Genomic DNA, 24,111 nt, shown 5'->3' with positions numbered 1-24,111 from the left:
GCCATTTTACAACATATTCCAAGTTTAAAAAAAAAAGCTTGTCACTAGAGCCATAGTTGAAAAACGAACTAATGAGACTGTCCACAAAATACTTATAGGATAACATGTCCTGATTGGCACATGAACAGAGATGATGCATACAGATCAAGTAATATCTGGAATTATTTGTTCTGCTATAAACATGAACATTCACTGCCAAAGAATTAGCCACTGTCAATGCTTCTGCATCGACAAAGCAGACTCACCTTATTGGCCAGACCATCCTCCAATCATGGCCGCCTACAGGGAGCAATCACAGCTTGCTATGAGTGGTCCTATAAAAATTCTGTGCCAATTACCAGGCCTTCACTGGTTAATAGCCCTTAAAGATGACTGCAACAAGACATGGTTCAACATTAGGCTTATCAATGTTTTCACAGGGCTCAACCTAAAAGCCAAGAATCTGTTAACTAGAGTTTTGAATAAAGTTGGGCCGTATCTGCTATTCTACTTTAAAGTAATGATGCAAGCTAGTTTTTGAGGAGTTGCTACCAAATTTTTAGGAAAACAATGCATGATTAGAAATTAATGCAAAATTAATAATTAAAGATTTTTAATTTAAAGGACAATGCATTAATTTCAGGGCAACAAACTTTAAAATATAATGACCATGTTTAAGGCACTGCAATGGCTTTTATTATGGCAATGAATAAAAAAAAACAATATTCCTATGTGAGTTTTACCAGATAAATGCAAGTAATTTTGGTGGTTTGATTTGTGTGAAAGGAGACTGCAATATAAAATTTTCATTTCCCTATTTTTTCATGTGGCAATTGATTGTATTTTTTAAGTGAAACTTCTCTACAACCAGTAGGGTGTCATGGTGATGACTCAACTGCTAAGCTCAGGAGTGGGGTGCTTGAAGGTTGGGGGGAGGGGGAATAGTGAATAAAGTAATCTGACTCTTTGTAGGTTTTCATCAACATGTTTGTAACAATTGTGAACCTCTTTTGTCTACTTTATGTAAAGTATATATAATAATTTAGCTATGAAATTACTTGCTGAAAACACAGATGGCAGCAGCTGTGTTCAATGGCATTTAAATTATTGCACACTTGCACTCTCGCATACATGTGAACTTACATACTTGCTTGCTAGCGACTGGTTCATGTGCAGACATCTGTACTCCGATGCTTGCACATGCTATACACTCGCATACCTGTACCTGCCTTTATGCTTGTTTACTTGCACACTTGTACATGTGTTTCAAAAATTTGTGTACCTGGCAAATTTCCTAACTCTATGTGTGAAGTTTTGCTTATAATGCACATGATGACAGTGCACACATTTATTTTTTGTTTTTATTAATTTTATTTTTATTTATTGGTGTGGCCAGCAGCTAGAAACTACTAAATGATAGCAATGATTTTTATGTACATCCTTGTGTTTATGTTGTAGAATGTAAAAACAAGTTATTCTTGTAAGCAATTTTTATTAATGAATTAAAAACTTAAAAGGCAAGATAATTATTGTAATGTTTGATTTTTGTCTGTAGGATTATAACAATTGGTTTCTCCATGCATTGCTTCCTAGCAAAGGAAAAGAACTGAGCTTTTAAAATATCCTAGCAAGGTATTTTCATTTAATTAACAAAAATCACAGTTACTACAAAGAAAAGTATTTTTACTTTATTTTTTAATTTTATTATTTTGTATTTTTTAAACTCTTAATTTCTTTTACATATTTCACCATTCACAAAATATGAGTCAAATTACTGGTATTTCTGGACATTTAAGAACCTACTATTTGGATTTAGATTGTTCTAATAGCAAACTATGAATTTCAAGGAATATAATTTGTAAATTTAGCAGGACCTACTTTACACTTACACGCTTAGTTTAATTTTTATTTAAATCTTTCTAGCTAGCAAAACTTAATCAAATTACTATAGCATTAATGTTTATTATTTGTATTGAATGACACTTTTATTATTTTATTCTTTTTAAACTGTTATTTAAAAAGGGTTGAAATACTATGCATTTATTTTTAGATCAGAAACAACTAGAAAAAGAATGTCAGTGCCGAGGATGCCAGAAGAAAAAAGTCATGCTTCTCACCAAACAGCCATGGAAAGAAACCAAACAGATTCTGCAGTAAGTCTGAACAAACCATTAATTGTAACAGTATAGCCTGGGGTGCTGTTATGTAGTATTAAGTGTAGCACTAAATTTTACACATGCACCTTGCCAGGAACTGGGAAATAGTGCCACAGATTATTCAAACTATTTGATAAGACAACGTTTGCACCAGATATTGTAATAATCTTGAGTGCAAATACTTTTTCTCTCATAAAATGGCAGTTAGCTGGACTGTTTCTAAAAAAAATGTCTTGAAAGAAGCGAGAAAATTAGTAAAGCACTTTTCTGAAGTTCAAATAATAAATGTATACAAAAATGTTGAACAAGGCATTCATTCATTGTTTGTTGTTGGGGAAATGACATTCTATTAAGCACTATAGAAAAATAAAAGATATAAGTAAATAGTTCATAGATCAGTAATCCAAAATAGCCTAATGGTTAAATGTGATGAATATATGGTGTTAAAATATTTCATATTTAGGGGTAAATTGCAGTGATATGGATGATTTTTTTTTAATTTGTAAATGTTTTTCAATACTAATTCCTTATAAAATCATACAAAAGAGTAAAACATTTTCTTGTTTGGTTGTCATTTTGTGTGAAATATTTTCGACTTTGACAGTGCATACAACAAAGAACTTGACAAAATAGTTTTGCTTATTATGTGTAGTTTTGAACTAAACATAAAAGAAAAAACAAATCATATCAATGGGGTTGGTAAATATGCAGCTATAATTTAATTTTTCATCAAAATATTAAAGACTATACACACACATACACTCTCACTCTCACTCTCTCTCTCTCTCTCTGTCTTTCTCTCTCCCTTTCTCTCCCTCTCTGTCTTTCTCTCTCCCTCTCTCTGTATTTCTCTCTCCCTCTCTCTGTATTTCTCTCTCCCTCTCTCTGTATTCCTCTCTTTCTGTCCCTGTTTCTCTGTCTGTCTTTGTACCTGTCTCTCTCACTACCTCTGTCTCTCTCTCTCAATCTTTCTCTCTCTCACTCTCTCTCTCTGTCTCTCTTTCGTGCTCGCTGTCTGTGTCTTGTCTTTCTCTGTGTCTATCCCTATCTGTGTCTCTCTCTGTATGTCTTCTAACATACTGATTTATGCAGATATTGATATAAATGGTGTATGTAGATACTTGAAATTTGTTATAGTAATTTGCTACTAGGAGTATGAAAGTTTAATATGACCAGTTTCAGAATATATTTACTACATTTAACTTATAATTTTATGTTATGCACTTTTCCAAATATATGTTTTCGAGTTGCTAAATACTGATCCTCCATCTTGTGGCATTTTTTTACGTAGTGCCAGTTGCACGAGCTCGAAAGGGCATGCAAATAGCATCCGGATGATTTTGTGCCTTGATGATGTCCAAGGTACATATGTCTAATGCCATGTGGTTTTACTGAATAGCTGTGGAGGTGCAAACAAGCAAACTGACTAGCGCTCAATGCAAAAGTTAAAGAATAGCACCCCTGGTTTTTTTTAAGAAATTAACTATTTATGTTATTGTGGAACACTTACAAACTTCTTTCCAAAAACCTGCAATATTTAATTTATTTTTATTTATATTACTGCCTGCTGTTAGTGCACATAATAGTGCCTGAGCAGAAGTCATTATCCCACCATTGAGTTTTTTCATTTCTGCCAGTTTTAATTTTCATGAACATTGCTATACATTTGGTCCTAATTTCATTGAAAATTAATGGGAAATGTGATATAAATTTTATTGAATTTGCTAGTTTGGAAAAATTATAGGCTTTGTCATTATTGTTTACTTTTGTTGGTGGGTGCTAGAGATAGACTTTTTTTGTTTAGATATAAGCCTCACTAACATTCAATTAAAATTATTACTTTCTCTTTAATTATAATTTTTTATTTTAATATAAATAACAAAAAAAAATTTTTATTTGTACATATGTAATTTATGCCACTAATCTCAATCATAATAGTTAAAAATATTGCATACACATTTGTTTGGAAATCATAGTTTGTATCTTCTCCTGGTAATATAACAAGAACCAGAGGAGTTGTTTTTTAATTAATGTTATATTCATTTCATTCTTCATCTCCTCTTGGTCACTCTTAAGTCCCCTGATTTCATCCTTCATTTTGATCAAGAAAGCCATTATGTTAAGTTTGTTGGCCAACATTTTCCTTGTCCACATACACTATTAATCTGTCACTATCACTACTGTCTTATTACTACACTCAAAACTTAACTACAGTTCTTAACACCAATTTTAATCATGAAAATCTAAAGTCTAATGTTTTTTTACTTTCTTTAGTTATTTTTATTCACTAATTAATTATTCATAAAGCCTTTAATTAGGGCTGTCCCACTTCTGACACTGAGATGTTACGAGTGGGGAAAATAGGGTTCATAAGGATAGCCTAATTAATTTTATACAGTTTTATTTGCTACTAATATTTACATGACTAATTAAGCCACTACACTCAATGCCCGTCCACAAATCACTAAGTATCTGTCAAGTCCACAGTTCACACTCCTCGCTGGAGCTAGGCTCAACAGTGGTTCACTCCTTACCTTATGCCTGTCCACACACACATACACAGTCTCGCTCCACATGCATGGTCCCTGTCCACTCACATGGAACCTGTCATATCCGCTTTTATACCCGTGGCAGTCTTTCTGGAACTGACTGGAGTGGTTGTGATGTGTCGTGTCATCCCGGCCCGACCCGACGCTCGAAGCATCCAGAATAGCGCCGCATTATTCACGCCACTTAACACGGTGGCCTCATTAAGCCGGCGGAATTCGCAGGTCGCTAAGGGATAGAAAACAGCGGGGGGGGGGGGGGGGAGGCCGGGCCACTCTGTTTTTCAAACTGCATGTGTGCATGACGTCAGTGGCGCCGTGAGTCCCTGGGCCAGACTGATGCTGGAAGGTCCATTCAGGTACCTGGCACGCATCGGCCCTGCTTCCCAGCTCATAACAGTATTCATATTTGACTTGACTTTTGTACCTATTAACATTCATGGTGAAATATTCATGATTCACAATGAATGTGGAAAATAGAAACCAATAACCACTTAAATTATATATAATTCTTTATCTCAATAAATTGCTTGTAGGTTCAAATTTATTCCAGCTTCCTTTTTTCTTGTTCCAATGAACAAATAAAAATAACTAAATACATTTATAAAATCTCTTTATGTTGTAAATCATGCAATGACAAACAAATTAATGTAAAATAAAATAGTTCACGGGTAAAATACTTCTAGTAATATTATAAGACTGTGAAGTTAAATAACATAAAGTCACTGCTGTGAGCATCTTAACTATGGTAAATTCTTGACTGCTCTGAGCATATAAAGTGTGGGTATTATAGAGTTCTTCCTGTTGCATTCAAGCAATATAATTTTTTGGCTGGTATGAGGGTAGTGGGGGTATATATTTCTTTTTTGCTTGAAGTGTAGTTGACAGGAGACATGGTGCAGTAGAGATGACATTGTAGTGGCCTTTTAAAAGATGTAGACCATGGTGTTGCTAATTTGTTTTTTAGTATGCGGGGTCTTCCTGGCTGATTGTAGCCAAGGATTGAAGATATTTGTTTATTTTGAATTACATTAGTGTTATTGAGGTTCAGTTAAGTTAAATAAGTTGATACTTTTAATTTGGTATATAATTTATCTACTTTTCCCTGTAAACATGTTTAAATCAAAGAAGATTTAACAAAAGTTGAGAGTTTTTAGTTTTAATCTGTTTTTATTTCAGCTAGGCTGTTCTCATGGTTTGTTTTTTTACAAGAGTTACCTCGAGTTGAATGCATTTTTGCAATGGTTGTGTTTGTACACTGTGTATATGGCTTAAGGAACAGCCGTGTTTTTATGTTATAGTTTTAATTTCTAATTTTTTTCCCCCCTCTTGTGTTCAAGAGATAAATATTTTATCTAGTTTTAGTGACATGTTAATATTTCTTTAGGATATATATTTCAATATTGATATAAAGTATTTGATTTTTTTATAGTTGTGAAATTTTCCCGATTTAAATCTTTGTATGAGTTAATGTATAAATTTGATTTATTGTTATCACTTTAAATTAAGGCAGTAAAAATAAGTCCTTTCGAGTCAGCAGTCAAATTTATTAATTTGTTAGCTAACACTGGTTATTTTAACTATGCTGTTTGTTGACTTTAGAAGAAATCAGTAGCTTCAGTTGGTTCAGCCTCAGTATGAACCCATCCTGTAGAGAGTGTGTGTGGACCAACTTCTCTGGGCAATTCGAACACTGATAAGAAATTTTATTTGTTTTGAGAGAGTGTGATTTTTTTCATTTGTTCTAGCCAAGTGAGTAAATGAGTCTCAAACTATGTACTTACTTCTTGAGCCACAAACTCCAACTTATATTTTCCCGTCTAATACTCTACCATTAACCTAACATACCCCACAATGTTAGTTGGCATAGTTTTTGAACTTGGTCTTTGTTTCAGAATTGTACTTATTCTGAGTGGATGGACTGTATTGATATTGCTGGCGTACAAAGTGTCACAGTTTGATTATGAATATGCCAATTTTGATCCGTATGAAATTCTTGGCATAACAACTGTAAGTACTGTAAACAGCATCATTATGGTAGATTGTTTTTTTTTTTCCAGAGGTATGGTGCTTTGCTGATCAGTGCTTTAACCCCATTAATTTTTAAAATATATTTTTATGATATTTTATGTTTGGTGTTCTAAAAAGACAATGGGAAATTTACAGATGTGATAAATATGATTAAGTTTATAAAAGCACTTATTACACCATACATATGTTTAAGTAGACATGCATAATTTGCTTTGTCAAAATTGGAGTTAACAATATGGTTCAAACAGGTATTTACATGGCCCTTATCATATGGTAACAAAATGCTTTCACATTGGTTGACTCTGATCTGGCCTTACTAGTACATGGCAAACTGTAAGCTATAAGCTGTTAGTGTCCAGATGTCATGATTTCAAGGACTAAATCTTTGACAGACCAGTTGGCAAAAGCTTAATCTGATAATAAACTACAAGTCGATAAAGTAAGAGAAAATATGATTTAAATGTAGATTAATTTGTGTACCTGAAAGGAAAGTAATTATATTACAAAAGTTAGTGTGCGTAGCTTTTTATTTTGTGATCTAAGAAAGGTCTTAAAAATTGTCCAGTATCCTACATAGGTTTGGGCTCCAAAAGCAACAACAAAAGGGTTCCCATTTCATTCATTAACTCCCAACTTGGTCACAAAGGCCAAATCATGCTTCATATCAGGATTGATAGTACACTGACGATGTGTGTAAATGATATCCAAGAGTTGCAAATATTTAGCCTTACCTAACTACTGAAAAATATAGGCCTAGACCACCTAATAAGATGACTTGTGTTGATTATCCCTATGTGCAAATTTCTTGCGCGCGGTTTTACGCCCTTCTTTAAAAAATTCAAGAATTCTCATTGAACTATTGTGATTAGGCAGTCAACATTTTTTGTATTAAGTTTAGTATGTGATAGTATGTGTGAGTATGTGAATGATTGGACTAATTAATTATTTAATTTCATATTAAAGTAAACCCTGGGCCGCTGGTATGAACTCCGCATCAGAGCACTAGGAAACCAGAATTTCTTTTCAAGTCAACATACATGTGGTTCATCAAATGACCAAGTGCCCATGAAAGTACTAGCCTGAAAAAAGAATATAGGCATGTGTGTAAAAAAAACTTATATTCAATAATAATATTTACATGAAGGATAGTCAAGAAAATGCATATATCAATTAACACGAAAACATGCAGAAAATATGACATACAAATGCACGACAATACATTACATCAAATACTGTAATAGCCTGAACACAAGGGCTTATTCTTTACTTTAAAAATACTTCACTCACTTATATGCTTACACAAACTAACAAGAAAAGTCTTTAGTTGCCAAACAGAATGAGACATACATCTGTTCTGCACTGTTTTGCATACAATTATGTGGCATGACCTTAGCTTTATTGGCAAATTACAACGAATAAAAACAGGTATACAGAAAACCATTGGCTTTTATCATTATTCCTAAATACTTAAGTGCAAGTGTGTACTATCCAATTTAAAGAAAGTTCTTTTAAATGAAAGACCTTGAACGCAACACAAGCGCGACAACAATTTGAACTCTTTACAGGAACCACACAGTGCTCATAAAACTTAATGCGAAACTAAGGCTGCACAGGTGACCTGTTGCCTGCACATGGGGCAATTCAGCACCCTCCACAAGAGCCAAAGAGCCACAGCAAAATTCCAAACACAGGCGCTTAACATACACAGCAATTTGAAGCTACACATGCAAGACACAAGCAAACAGATTAGACAATTCTTGCTATACTTCATAAAAATGCAATATTTACCATGTGGCCCCAACAAAGTTATAAAGTTAACATGGCAGACACAAAATGCAAAAGAAACCTACTAGAAAGGAAATGGCACTAATGGCGAACTTTTTTGCAGTAAGCTTGTGAACTCTCACATGCAAAAAGTTACAGACAGTGTGATCGTCACTGATTGATAGACTGGTAAGATCGACTAAAGAACCTGTGAAGTAGTAATGCACTTAGGTACATAAAGCACTCATCTCGAAAGATTCAGAAAAATTGTACCTTCTTCGAGGATTTGAATGTGAAAAACCTTGTTGGTTTATTTTTTGATTAAACGTTTAGACGTTCTGATCTCATACAAAAACATCCAGGTAGATGTTTTGTCAAGTGTTCAATATAACTTTTGGCTATGTTGAACAGAAACTAAAATCACTTACCATGCTTCAGTAGATGAATTTATTTCACATTTACATTTTTTTTTACAATCAACACAAAAGTATTTTTTTAACAAGCCAACAAGTTAGTTGTTGAGAACATTTCCATGATTGTATTTATTGTTTCACTGCTACAAAGTTTGTGGTTCTGCCATTTTATCTGATACTGAGCGTGCATTACTTTACATAAGTACAATTTGTTCAAATGTTGAATTTTTTCTAAAAAGAATATGAAAAGACAAAACTTATTTTTCTAAGGTTAATATGGAGTTGATTGAAATTAGTTTATAAAGGTTTAGTTGCATTAATTTTATTAATAAGTACACACTTTTAACTTTTTTGTACAGGGTGCATCTCAAGGAGATATTAAAAAAGCATACAGAAAACTATCACTTATTTATCACCCTGACAAGGAAACTGGAGATGAGAAGACTTTCATGAAGCTTACAAAAGGTAACTTGTTTAGACATACTTTTAATCTTTTTAAACTTAAAGTTCCCAGTGTTTTATGTGCCCAATGTTTATTTCTTATAGATTTTCTTAAGTTTTTTGTACATAATTATATGTTTGTTGTGAAAGGCCATTATATGCTATAGTTAAATAAAAAGATTCCTCAAATTTTGAAGTTAAATGCAGTTAGTTAAAGGTAGGTAGTGAGGAAGGGAACAGCTGAATACCTCTTACGTGTTAAAGAATAAAGATATTTTGCTGTAAATGAATTATTTTAAATACTTTGTTAATATTTTATTGGGCTCAGTATCTATGTTGTGTACAGAATGTATACAGGTCTAGAAATTCATGAAAAAATAACGAAACTGAAAGGCTGGTACAAAAATCTAAAAAAGGTTCTGAATTAAACAGTAAGTCAAAAAACTTTAATTTTCAATAGAAGTTTGCTAACTTGCATTTTGTTTTTTGATGAAAGGTTTTTAAATTACAAAACCTCTATAATACTGAATGTTCGCACACCCTACATATTTTACCACAGCATTTATTACTGTGAACTTCTTTGCTAGTTTTTTTGTAAGGTTTTTCATCGCACGGTTATGCACAGTGGCTTTAGGTGATGGTACCTTCAAGATTATAGTGTGCTCCTAACTACCTGGGTACCAACTCTGTGCTCATACATTTTGAGCCATGGCCATAACCCTTGTCACATGAGCGTGATGCATTTATGATCAGGTTCACAGAGGACCCTTTTTTATAATAGTTAAATACAATAATGTAATCAGTATTAAATTGTAAATATTGATTGTTAAAATTAAATCAATACTGAAATGGTATGCTAAATGTAGATCATGAATTAATAATCTTCTTTTGTCTTGTTTACTGCAATTACGTAGACAATTATTTTACTTGTTTTTTTTCGTAAAAATTTGTAATGTTACTTTATCATCATGTCAGTATGTATAATTTTCATTTGTTGTTTGTTAACAGCGTATCAAGCACTCACAGATGATGAAGCTCGTCGCAACTGGGAGAAATATGGCAATCCAGATGGTCCAGGGGCCATGAGTTTTGGTATTGCTTTACCATCATGGATTGTTGAAAAAGAAAATTCTGTTTGGGTGAGAAACATTTTAAGTTGGTTATTAATAGACCTAGAACTGTGTTAAGTTTCTGGTGGTAGTCTTAAAACAGTACAGGATTTATACAATACCAGTATTACATACACTTCAAAGAGTACTTTGATAATAAGCAATTTGGATACACCTATATTTTTACAAAACATTGAATTTGAGCCATTAAGTGTCAATGCTATTTGCATTGTTTTACGAAAATTTATTTAATTTTCATAACATTGAGGCATGTGAATGTTCTCTAAGATCTAATGAAATTCTGTATTCTAGAATGATCTTTTTTTTTATGCTGCTGCTATATGAATTATTTGTATTGCCTAGCCATTCAATTTATTTCAGGAAAAGTGTTTTATTTGTTAGTGTAAGGGTTTTATGTGCTGACTCATTCAAAATTATTCCAAAAGAACTATGAACTAAAATTATTTGAAATTTTCATAAATTTTTTTACTTACCTTTCACAATAGGTTATGGTTGTTGGAATAATTTGTAAAATATTATTTTATTTTAATGGAATGAGTTCTAAATTAATAAGATTTATTATTATTTTTATTATTATTATTATTATCATTATTATCATTATGTTTGCAATAAGGCAGATTTTACAAAGTAGTTCTAGACTTAACTTGTTTGCTGTTAGCTAATAATAGCAATGTTAATGCAATTTTATGCTGAATAGAAAAAGTTATGATAGTTAAGCTACAAATATTCTTTGCAATGAAATTAGACTAGCAAAAAAAATATTTTTTTATTGTTTAAATATTGGCCATTTAAAAATAATAAGTTCCCTGTTATTTTTATTAAATTACTGAAATTTTAAAATAAAAAAAATATTGTTTTACAAATTTATGTTGAAAATATTTATAGTTTCTCTAATTTAAATGAAATTTAAAAAAAAAATTGTTTTATGAACACCATTATGCACTCAAAGTGATTTTTATGACTAAATTTTACCCATAAATAGTTTACATGACATTGTGATGGTAATGTAGAAAAATACGCACATAAGAAAAATATTTGAAGAAAAAATCAGAATCAATATTTGATTGACTGTCATAGCTAGTTTTATTCACAGACCAATTTTAAATCACAGTGGTACTAGTTGGGTCAGCCCGGTTAGTGACTCAACAGTCAAAATACTAGTTAGTTAGACGTTCACACTTTTGCATATCGATGTCTACAATTGAAATAGATCTTTGTTGAGTATTTGAACCATTGGTCCTTTCTGAATTTTTTTTTTCATAAATGATAACTTATTGTGCTAAGCCTTTCTGTTTGAAAATTTAAAATTGTGTTAGTATTCCTACTCCTTGAAGCAACACCCTAATTCGTCCCAGGAAAACAGAGTGCTAATCAAAACAGCATTAATAAAATAGTATTTTCCATAAGAGAGTATGTTAATGAAAATGATTTGTTTTCCAATCAGGTAAGTGTGTTGTCAACTACCATTTTAGTCTAGACACTACGCATAAAAATTAATTTACATTATTAATGTATGTCTAAATACATTTGTAGTACGTACATTTAAATAAATATGAATAACATTTCAAGATTAAATAACTTAAAATTACATTTAAAAAAACTCATGTACCGCATTGTTTACATAATAGGGCTTGGGCATAACATTCCTTAGTAGGCAATAACAACATTTCTGAGTTACAACATAATAATGTTATTAATATAGGAGATACATTTCAGTTCTAATAAGATTTTAAAAGCATAAACTTTGTTTTATATTATTAGAAAGATAAGTTTTACCACTTAACTTAATTCCAGAGTTTTGTTTGCTAAATGCATTTCTGCCATGATTTGCCACTAGCACATCGTAGCAGGCATGAGGTAAACTAGCCCTGAAAGCTTCTGGCTTTACTCGCTGCTGACATGCAGGATGGCGGAATCTTGTCTTCAGAACTGCTACTCTTACTTTAATGCTTTTTATTACTTTTTGTGTACATCCAAAGGGAAAAATTTGTATGTTTTTGCATAACCACACTTTTGCAATCACATGTGCTAAATGTTTTATGCACTCCTATTCTACTGGATTGTTCCTAATCTCGCATTGTGGATCTGTTCATGCAGAACTTCCTTTACACAAGGACAGATGAGTTTGCATTCTTAGAATACTATTTGTTTTACAGGTACAAGTTTATCAGGACACATAAAAATATGAAAATACAATAAGAAGTACTGGTGGTTTTTACTAATGGTTGTTTTTTTATTTTGGATTTTTTGGATTAACTTCCAACATAATTTCGGGATTATTTTTGAGTCACAAATACTACTTCAAATGTAATAATGGCATACTTTTTGTTTGTTTGTAATATTGAACTTAATTTTGTTCATTAAGTGGACAGTTTATTTTATTTCTATACATATATCTTTTCTCCAATTTACGTTCATGCATTTTCACAGGTATTTTTAAAGGAGTAGTTTTTTTGCAAATATGGAAGCATTTTATTTCCACCATTCTGTAGCAGATTAAGTAAAGTATTTATGCTTTTTTCGGTGCCATATTTTACTATCAAAAATTTTATGAAGTTTGGTAAATTGAGTAACAATTTGTTTGTACGTAACAGCATTCAATGTTAACATTATTAAGATCGAGGAATGTGAGTTTATTTTGTGTATGTCAATAGTCTGCTGTGTCAACTAAACACTGTTCTCTAGACAATATAAAAACATTACACTGGACCTATAAGAACAATTTTGTGAGATATGTATTCTTTATGCTTGTTTGTTATAGGTTCTTGGTTTGTATGCACTGGTGTTCATGGTTGCCCTCCCAACGGCTGTTGGCATGTGGTGGTATAGATCTATCAGGTACTCAGGTGACCAGGTAAGATTAATTAGTTTGTTAATTTTTTAAATCTCTGTAACATCTTAAATCTGCACCATATGAATCCTGCTCAGTTTCCATTAATCCTGTCTGTACTCATTTTATTCTGGTATTGCTTTTTACTCTATTCATATGACTGCTCATAGAATGGGTCAACTGGACCACAGCCTGTGTAATATAGTCAGTCAAATGGACAATTTCATCACTACATTTGTAACTTGGTCAAACAAATTTTAGTCATATAACACAAAAGAATTAAAGTTATGCTTCCCTCTCTGTCTCTCTCTCTCTTTGTCTTTCTCTCTTTCTATCTCTATCTGTCTTGTCTCTTTGCCCCTTCCGCATCCAGAAACCTACCCCTTTGTTCTTAAACACAATCTTTATTTAGAAAAGAAGCATTCTATACGTACGTTTTCATTATTTACAAAAAAAATAGCATCACAGCAATATTACAAAACAACTTTGAAAGTATACTAATGGCTGGTTGTTACACTATAACAAAATTTTAAACAAAATTGTATGAAAAAAAATTGATAAAATCATATTTTACATAAAGGAGAGTTTGTCTGTCTGTAGTGCTAGGAGACAGAGAGGCCTAGAGCTGTGAAATTTGGTATGTATATTTTTTGTTTGAATTTTGTTAAGTAGATCTGTTAGACCCACATAATATTTTTTTAAAAATTAAATTAATTGATTTGTATTTATTTTTTTTTTTTTTTTTTACCTATTTTGTCTTTCAATATTGTGTGCAAGGGTTTAAGTAGAGAACACTGTCATGTCTTAGGTGCTGTTGGATACAACTCAGATGTACTACTATTTCTTCCACAAAACTCCTTGTTCTATGGCTGTCAAAAGGGTGATCATGATCCTTGCAGCATCTCGGGAGTTTGAAAAAAGGCACAATAGTGAGGTTGTCGAGCGACCTACTGACAACGTAGAAGTGCCACAGGTTGGTAATCTTAAGCTAATGAGTTTTACCAACAGTCTGAGTCTTTTTTGTTCACTTGGCAAATAATGGTTGTGACTTACAGTTGATAAAACAAATTCCAAATCTGAACGAAAAAAATCGAGAACCACCGCTTTGCCATCTATACTCCATCAAAGCTCGGGCCTTGATACATGCTCACCTGGGCAGAATTCCACTGCAGGCAGATACGTTGGACAAAGACAGACAATACATAGTGAAGAAGTGCCCATATCTTGTACAGGAGATGGTGAACTGTGTCTCTCAACTTATCCTGCTTGCATATGCTCATAGAAGTAAGTATTACAGTGACATTTAATAACATTTTGTTCAGAAAGAGAGAGAGAATTCAGTATATTTGTAGTAATGGTTCATTATGTATATTGATTAAACAGAGTTGGGAATTCAGCTTGTGCAGAAACGAACATACAAATGAGACTTAAACCAGCTCTTTATTATTTTTTGACATTTATTAGTTTTTTATGTTTTCTGCAATATTGTGTTTTGAACTAAAGGAAGGTGACTATTGATAACACACGCCATGAGTTGACTAGTTTCCTGGACGTCATTGCAAGACCCCTCTAGGGAGTATGCTACGTGTGCTACGAATTATTAGTTACAGTTTTATTAGAAGAATAAACATTTCCAGTTATTTTTATTTTAAAAACAGTAATATTTTGGAACTTCCATTTAAGTGTTAATGTTTGTTTCATGTGTCTGCTGAGTCTGTCACTGTGACGTTTGCGCAGCAGCGCACCAATAGGCGATGACATTTCTAAAACCCAGGAACTTATAACTATTTGAAATACACTCAATCTTCTATGTTTAGCCGCCAGATGTGTGGATGCAGCAAGAGAAGCATTGCAATAATTAGTGAAAACTAGTAGGAAAGTATTAGCATCTATAAAATCTATGATGGTCAGGAATAAATATAAATGCATCTCAAGTTAGTAATATAGAGCAGCACCCTAGAGTGTTGTATGTAGGTGTGTTTTCATATTTTAAAGAACTATATCATAAGACCCTATTCTTCCTCTACATTGTCAGTTTAGTAAAGACAGTTAAATGACGCCAAGGACATGATTCAAAACCGGAACGTCCTATCGAATGAAACCCAGAGTTTTTATAAACTAGAAAATATTGCATAATTAAGACAGTAATTTATTAAAATGAGAGTGAAATACTTATATTTCTAAAAATTCATATAAAGAGCAGTGAGAACACTATAAATTCATTGGTCCTGGGAGCAAGACCTTTTCCTTACCACATAACTAAACATGTCGGAGAAATTCTAAATAAAACATCTATTGAAGTTATTGTGTTGTGCAGTAGTATAAGTTTGGAGTTAACATTGAAATTAGTGATTGAAAATACTGTTATGAATGCTTGTTTTAGTAATGTACCCATCATAAGTCCTGTTAATTATCAAGTTTTGAAGTAATACAGTTCTGATATCTGGTTTTGATAAACATATTTTAAATAATATATTAAAATTTATTGAAATGTTTGTCAAAGAGATATTAATTATCAAACCTGAATTTTTGTGTGTGTGCTATTCACTATTACACAAAGAGTCTAATTATTTGTATTGACATATTGCAAACAGTATTTATAGTTTTTTCTTTAGTTATTGTAAATATATTTTATTATTAATGTATTTTCCCCCCCTCTTGTACTGTAAATCCAGGATAGACTTCATTATTGATCTTTTGAATTGAATATCACACACACAGTGTATAACTGTATTAACTGTACACAGACAGGCTATAGTAATATGAGAAACCTCCTGTTCTATATACTATATCATATTACTCACCTACAGATTTTGATGTACACAAGCTGGGTCATTTAACACCTGTTTTTAAATTGTACCATTTTTGAGAAGTAAATTTTATTAAGCTGTGTTGAAGGTAGAGAATGTTAATGCAACCATAATGAATTTTAAATCTTTTTCTGTTAGCCTTTTTTTTTTGTTAATGCTTTACTACAGTAAGTAATACTTAACCCTATAAGATAAGTATTTCAGGCCTGATGTGTGATTTGTACAAAGAATTTATTTTTTAAAAATTTAATGATATAATTTTTTTCAGTTCCGAGACTTCCCAACATAGAAACCATAGAGAACTGCATGAAGCTTAGTCCAATGATTGTACAGGCCATGTGGGAGTATAAGAATCCACTTCTTCAGCTTCCTCACATTACAGATGAGAATCTCAAGTATTTCTCCTCTAAAAAGGTACTTTATTAGGTGTTAATAAAAATTAATAGAATTTTAAACATATATTATGGAGCTGTGCAATTATTGATATGAAAACAGTTCAAAGTGTTTACTGTATGAAATATTAATTATCAAAATACATGTTGAGTTTTTCTGAGGCATATTATTTTAAATTTTCCTTTTAATATTTATATTTTAGATGAGCTCTAGTTTTATCAGTTAACATTTGAACAACTAAAACTCTTTCTGTAATTAATGTCTAATTTCTTTATGCATTATGCAGTGCTGCCAAGTATTATACATTTCCTGTAGTCATTACTGATTTAGACGTCCAGTTACGGAATTATGGAGTGATATATTTATTATTGAACAGAGAAATTGAAATGACGAGTCAGAAGTATTGTACGTCGTATCAGCGTTTCGAACAATAAATACTTGTTCTATGATGTGATGAATTCGCAAATAATAGTGAGTCGATTTAATGTTAACAGCAATGTTTGTTTACAAATGTGACATTTTATGAACATTATTTATTGAAAATTTAAATGGGCATAGAAATTTTGCCTGGTTGTATTATGCATGGTAATTATTTAAATGTCATTAGCAAAACAAAATAATTTTATTAAAAATTTTTGCTATTCTAAAACGCAGTATTTTATTTTTTAAAATACTTTTCAAAAGTAAATTAGAGTTTTTTTTTCCCCCACAGGTTTAGTATTAAGTTAAATAAGCATCACTGTCTCATAATGAAAAACGTTAAATAATTACTAGGGCACTGCAAAATAATTTCATTTTTATGTTGCTTTGGGACACTTCCTACTACTAGGGGTGTGCAAAACTTCGGAAAGTCGAATTGAAGACTAATTTTCTTTGACATTGTCTTTGAAGAAGCTAAACAACTTTAAAGAGAGTCCAAAGATTTTTTTAGAGCATAGTACTTCAAAAGCAGAATTTGACATCATTGTCTTGAGCCATAAATAACTTTGTAGGTGCCAGCTCCTTTTTTTACCGGGAAGAGGACCACTCAAATGGTTAAAGATGGATGAGAACTGTTAGCAAGTTTCGGGGGTAGATAATACGCTGCGCCGACTGGCCACTTGCCCGGCAACCAGATGCTGGCCCACCCCATGCCTCTTGTCCAGCTCAGGCATAGCGTGGGCAACCAGATGCTCGCCCACCCCATGCCTCGTGCCCAGCTCAGGCATAGCATTGGCAACCAGATGCTCGCCCACCCCATGCCTCGTGCCCAGCTCAGGCATAGCGTGGGCAACCAGATGCTCGCCCACCCCATGCCTCTTGCCCAGCTCAGGCATAGCGTGGGCAACCAGATGCTCGCCCACCCCATGCCTCTTGCCCAGCTCAGGCATAGCGTGGGCAACCAGATGCTCGCCCACCCCATGCCTCTTGCCCAGCTCAGGCATAGCGTGGGCAACCAGATGCTCGCCCACCCCATGCCTCTTGCCCAGCTCAGGCATAGCGTGGGCAACCAGATGCTCGCCCACCCCATGGCACGTGCCCAGCTCAGGCATTGCTACAAAAAATAGGTGGACTCACGTTCCACATAAGCAAAAAAAAAATTGCTGGTGCCTTTCACACAGGTATGCTGGCGTTGGAGAATAAAAAAAACTTGCTAAACTTTTTCTTCAGCCTGTTCAAGAAGAGGTGAGACATCTTTGGCAAGTGTTCAGTGGACATTTAGACCTTGGAAGCTGGCTATTCTTAAAAAATTAACAAAATATTTATATAAAAATGATTTGTGTTTTTAATAACGATAATGAGGCAACACAGTGTGAATATTTTCCAAAGGACCGGTCAAAAAAGTCTCATTTTACTGGGGAAAGAGTGGATCTTCTCTTTCCTACACATAAGTTAAACTAAAAAATACTCTTAAATGTTTGATGCTACATTGCATGATAAACAGGGTGTCCCTGAAGGGCAAGCCAGCCATGAACTGTTTATAGGCTAACTAATGGTTTTGAATAGAACAAAGTTTCATAAATAATATTTATCAAGTGAGAGTTTTTTTTTTTAACTTCTACCCTTCACTAAAGTGATACTGAGACTACAAATTTCCATATTATACTATTCTATTTTTTGTTGTGGAATCTTGAATAACCTTACCATTGATAACAATTCAAAAGAAAATCAAATACGCATACCTGGCAACCTTTTAAAGTCTCTGTCAATAAATGTTTGGAAAATATATTTAGCATAAATCATACGCAGCACATTTTGGGTTACAATTACAATTTCTCAATTTGGGGCAGTTTTTTTTACATAGCCTAATTTTCTTTTAGTGCTACTGAATGTGCACAACCAACTCTGTCTTTAAAACATGGTAAGTATTTTTATAAATATATGTTATTTTTAATGCAAAAATTTGCACTCACACTTTCTAATAAAAATAAATGTTACATATATGTACCTGTAAGAAACACAGTATGTACATGGATTTGAACTAAAATATGAATCTCTACACATGGTGCATAAAAATAACTAGCCTAATACACAAAAGACTTACTTGGCTATGTCAGATGCCTTAAATTTATTGCAACCTTTATTTATTCTAACTCATTTCATTGCAGAAGTTAACACTCGTGTACAGCACATTTGTTTAGGTACTTGTTACCTAAAAAATTTATGACCTTGACAAAAATAAACCCCTCATATAAACAAATTAAGGGAAAAACACACAAATATATTTTCTTAAAGTCTTTTTTAACACGTATTCGCATAATGCACCAAAAAAAACTTTAGTGCCAAAAAATCTGGGCAAATTCAAACTTTAGTGCCAAAAAAGTAGGCTACATGCAGTGTTTAAAAGGCTAGTAAGAACTCTAATATAAATTTTTTTTCTTAATACAACATTTTTTACAATAAAAAAATAACTAGTTTAAAAAGTTCTATGTTACCAGTAGCCCAATATCCTATGTTCTTGAATAAATTATAGCGTGTTTGGCCAACATCTTGGCCACCATCTTTTCTCTGCATATTTACTCTTACTCCCCATGACGACAACTGATGAAATGAAGTATAGAAAAATTAATGTTCAATTAGACACAAAAAAAATATTTGTCATAGATGTAGGTTAGCACCACTACAAATGATATGCATCATGGAAATGCTGGTGCAGTATGGGAGTAGTCAAGATGGCGTCCTGAATGTGGAAGTGACGTTGATATTTTAGAAATGATTTTATAACACGTGTCCATGCAGCAGTATACTGTTACAGGGTGGCCACCAAGCTTGAATTTGTGGAAAAGCAGGAAATATGCATGAATTTTCGTCATCAGGAAAAAAAATCTGAAATTATGCTTGAATTACTTGTTATCGCTGGGAATTTCATGTATCACTCTCGCAGACAATATGCCTGCTAGTTTGACAGGTTATGTCAAACCCAGACTTTTGAGGAAATTGGAATCACATTTCATTGTAGCAAAAAAACAGTAATAGTTTTTTTTTTTTCCATTTGATAATTGGTGGCAGTTTTGCATTAAAGTAGTTTTGTCAACTTTTGTTTAGTATGAGTTATTTCATACCTTTATCATGTTTATTGTTTTTGTATTTGTATCTTAGGGTAGTTAGGCCATCGGCCTAACCATTTGTGTGTCCTTATGCTGCTTACACTGGGCTCCACGTTTTTAGCGGTGGAGTATGTGCCACAAATCAGTGCTTTTGTGGCAGAAATTTTAGTTTTTATTTTATTGGTGTTTTTAATTGTATTTAAGAGGTCCTGATTGGTTTTTTTTTCCTACTGTACCTTCTAAGTCCCTCTCGACTTATACTACTTTACCCAACCAATTTAAGACTGTGTCTCGGCGCTTTGGCCGGACGTGCTACGGGTCACATGCAACGGTAGCTGCACGATTCCCGTTTCTCCTGCTTCCTTGCATGAATCGGGGTGTTAATTTCCTCCGACTTGCTACCCGTCTCGAACCTACAGCCAATCTCAGCACCCCCAAGTCATGGGGCTTGTTTGAATACCGGCTGGTCTCTGAAACTTTGGGTCAGGCGGGCAGATCCTGTTTTTTTGTGCTCCAGAGCACGGCAGTGCAGCATTTTTGACCGCTTTTGCGCAGTGCCACCCTGTTACCCCGTACCCTGCACCCTCTCTGTTTTTTGCTGTCTCTCTGAGAATTCTGGGCATGGGCCATGATCATTCCCTTCCCAATTTCCTCCCCCCTCCTGTGGGGCACCTACCACACCTATGCTTGCGCCCAGCATGCCCTGTCTGTATGTGTGATTCCTCTGTCATCTTCAGTACTAAGTGCTTATTAACTCTTGTGTTTCCTGCCAGGGAGCCACACCTCCCAGAGCCCCTTGCTCCAGGCTGCATGTACCACTGTTGCCACTCGGCGCGCAAACTGTAGGCTGGCACAGCGTTGTTTGTTTTCTTGGGCCCCTACCACTCGGGACCATAAAAATAACAATAACCTGTGACCCAGTAAGTCATTTTACAAAACCTGTACCTGGGCTAGTAAATATTATGCCAAAAATTCTGATTAATAATTTACCAAAATGACAGTAATGTTATTACATTATAATAATTACTGAAACTCCCCTCGTAAGTGTATGACTTGACAACAACAAGTGAGTGGTAAATAAACAAATGAATAACACAACTTAATATAGTGTAACAATAAAGTGAAGTGAACTATCAATTATCCCTACTCGCTTAGCATTCATACTGAAGAAAACAGCAGAGCAGAGTTCAAAATGACGTATGAAATACTCCAACTTGCTCCAGCTGAACAGTGTCGTATTATTGTTCCAACTATTACTTGAAGAACTGGATATTATGTTAGTCACTATACTCCACCCGAAAGGCTTGGCGTACTTCAGTAGACGTTGCTCGCCTGGTAATAGTTCTCCAGAACTGCCTCCGTGCTGAACTTGGACGGTGCCTAGTGAGAGGGTTACTCGTGGTCCTATGCGCCAGGACCCCTCACTCGTAGGTTCCGTCCGCAGTCCCGTTCCCCTGCAGCTGGTTGGACTGATGACTGACGGCCTTGATGATGTGCCCAAGTCTCCTGGTCACTACGGGCCGGTGGTCCCTTCTTGGTTAGCGAGCGTGGCTGACTCGCTCTCTCTGTGTCCCTCTTCCATCGTGGAGTCTGATGTCTCGTGTTCCAGCACTCAAGACAATCACTAGCGTAATCATACTGATGTAGTGACATGGTGACAGCCGAGTGCTGCACTAACTGTTGTCTTCGTAGAGGGTGGGTCGCGGACCACAGCTTGATAACCCCTGACTCGTACATGTTCATCGAGTGACCAGCACCGCCGCGCTGGGCGCACTTATATAGCTAGCCGGGCGTGCTGTTCGATTGCTGGTAGACTAGTCTGTAGAGTTCTTTACTAACCTCATCAACTGTTGGCCTTACACATCCCCACTCAGGAAAATTCATTACAACCTGACTATAGGTCAGTGAACTATGTTATTTACCAGTTGTATTTCCACTTACCTCATCGCCAATGTTGTGTTCCGTATACACATGTTTATTACTTTTCACAATTCTTCTTGCAGATTGGCGACATTGCCACACTTGTGCAACACAACTGTCTCTCAGCCAGTATTGCCACATTGATAATCCTAATATTCCCTCACTTCTCCAAATATACCACAACATGTCCCACATAATCACAGAGTATGGCTGATGAAATGATTTTATAAACTGCCATACTGCCAAAAAAAAAAGTCTTACATCACGGTCCACCTCACACTTCTGTTGAATAAAATATTTCTTTGCACTCATTGTGTATTAATCCGAACAACAAGGATATTTTCAGTACGAAACCTGAAAAGTAATGTTTTGTCTTCACAAACGGGCAGTTGCAAAACTTACCTACAAATAAACGTCAAATAAACATATCTGCAAGCAAATTCATTGACTTATTTTCTGTTTTTATGAGCAGTTAAAAAAAAAAACTTATATTGAGACTATAGTAATAATTACTTAATATCTAAGAAACAGTTTCATGAAATGAAGATAATTTAACTGAATGTTGCTTTTCATATTTTTCATGGCATAATGTACTAAATTAAAAAAAAAAATTAAAAATTTAGTACATACATTTGGATCACACAACTTGTCATAATCATATGGCTTTAAAATATTTCCTAATGTTTTAATTCTAATAGAGTGTTAGTTAGCAATGAATATAAATTTGTTGATATGTATATAAAACTGTTCATTTATCAACTTTAATAGTTATATTTTAAACTTTATTTGTTTGTTTGTATTTTGTTTGTATTGTTTATATGCTGTCGTTGTATATATGAGTCGTGCCCACCGCTAAAGCCCTCAGCTATTGGTGGGCATGTTACAATATTAATAAATAAATAAAAATAATAATAATACTAAAATCAATTGAACTCTTGAAACCGGGGTAAAAGTCTGTAGGATTTCCAAGGAGGGCCCGAGGGGTAGCATTTATCATTCATTTCACAATTACGATTTTGCATGCACAAGCTGTACCTTTCCCCCTCCCCTCCCCACACCAAGTGATGGGCTTATTAATTCCAAGGGGGCCATGGCCACCTTTGGACCCCCAGGATTTACACCCGTGTCTTGAAATATTATTTCTAACACAATATACCTAAATTAAAACAAAAACTGGAACAGGAAATTTACAATTACATGTTTTAAACAAACAGTTTTAATTTACAGAGGTATGTACTTAATAATTTATTTTTGTGACAGTGTGGATAACAATGATGCTAAACTATTTTTTTCATGTAAAATAAGGGTAATGTATTTTTAAAATAAAATTGGTGATTTTTATTCCAAATCATCATTTTAGTTCTCAGGAATACTCTGTGAACTTATGCACAAAAATGTAATTCGTGTGTATCTAGTTTGTATTCAGGCAGTTTTGAGCTGACTATAGTTATAGATTTCCATCATTAAAATCTTTGTGCATAGCAGGTTAACAAAAATCTTAAATTTAATTTAATTTAAAATAATCTTTGCTTTAATAAACCATGGGTGGAAACTCAGAGAACACACCACCCCTTTTACCTGCTAGTAAAGCCCAATGTGCTGTTGTATTATTGTATTGATTAGCATACTGTCTGAGTCCTCTCTTGCCACTGTTAGCAGTGCTATTTCACAATGTGTATAGTTTTTACAATAATCCTGCTACCAAATTAATTGGAATTTTTATTGGAAAACATTTCTTTTTTACTTTCTGAACATTTACAGAAGGAAGTTGCTATAAAACTGCAGATTGTGCAAACAGCCACTTATGAAGATGCCATGGCCTTAAATGAAGAATAGTTAGCAGAGTCTTTTACAGGTTCAGCTAATAATCATTCCACAAGCACCTGAAACAATACTAATAAATTAATGAAGCCATACTTTTAAACTATTCATAAGGCTGCAATGTTGAATTTATTATAATCTATTGATAAATATTTTAGTTAGACTTCACTTAAATAAATCATGTTTTTGAAAAATAGCTTTCTTTAAAATTTACACATTTCTTCAGCAAAATTTTTTATTCTAAATTCTGCTTCATGACAAAATTGAATAAGTATTTTAACTGCAAAATCATCTAAACATGACCAAATATGCTTATGTAATTAGGACTAAAGCTGTTTCTGCCAAAACGA

At 33.7% G+C, this 24,111-nt stretch overlaps 1 protein-coding gene across 1 annotated transcript in view; it reads left to right on the top strand.

The window, feature by feature from the left end:
• The window catches only part of LOC134529711 (translocation protein SEC63 homolog), a 77,674-nt gene that overhangs the window by 15,542 nt on the left and 38,021 nt on the right, over positions 1-24,111 (top strand). Inside the window, exons 2-9 of the mRNA XM_063364081.1 lie at positions 2,030-2,132; positions 6,577-6,691; positions 9,249-9,354; positions 10,339-10,469; positions 13,222-13,314; positions 14,099-14,263; positions 14,346-14,574; positions 16,369-16,514. Of these exons, the coding sequence (XP_063220151.1) occupies positions 2,030-2,132; positions 6,577-6,691; positions 9,249-9,354; positions 10,339-10,469; positions 13,222-13,314; positions 14,099-14,263; positions 14,346-14,574; positions 16,369-16,514 (1,088 nt within the window). The remainder of the gene's footprint in view (positions 1-2,029; positions 2,133-6,576; positions 6,692-9,248; positions 9,355-10,338; positions 10,470-13,221; positions 13,315-14,098; positions 14,264-14,345; positions 14,575-16,368; positions 16,515-24,111) is intronic.

The sequence above is a fragment of the Bacillus rossius genome, chromosome 2, assembly GCF_032445375.1.
Source record: "Bacillus rossius redtenbacheri isolate Brsri chromosome 2, Brsri_v3, whole genome shotgun sequence".
Taxonomy (NCBI): domain Eukaryota; kingdom Metazoa; phylum Arthropoda; class Insecta; order Phasmatodea; family Bacillidae; genus Bacillus; species Bacillus rossius.
This window is presented reverse-complemented; position numbering and strand designations above follow the sequence as displayed.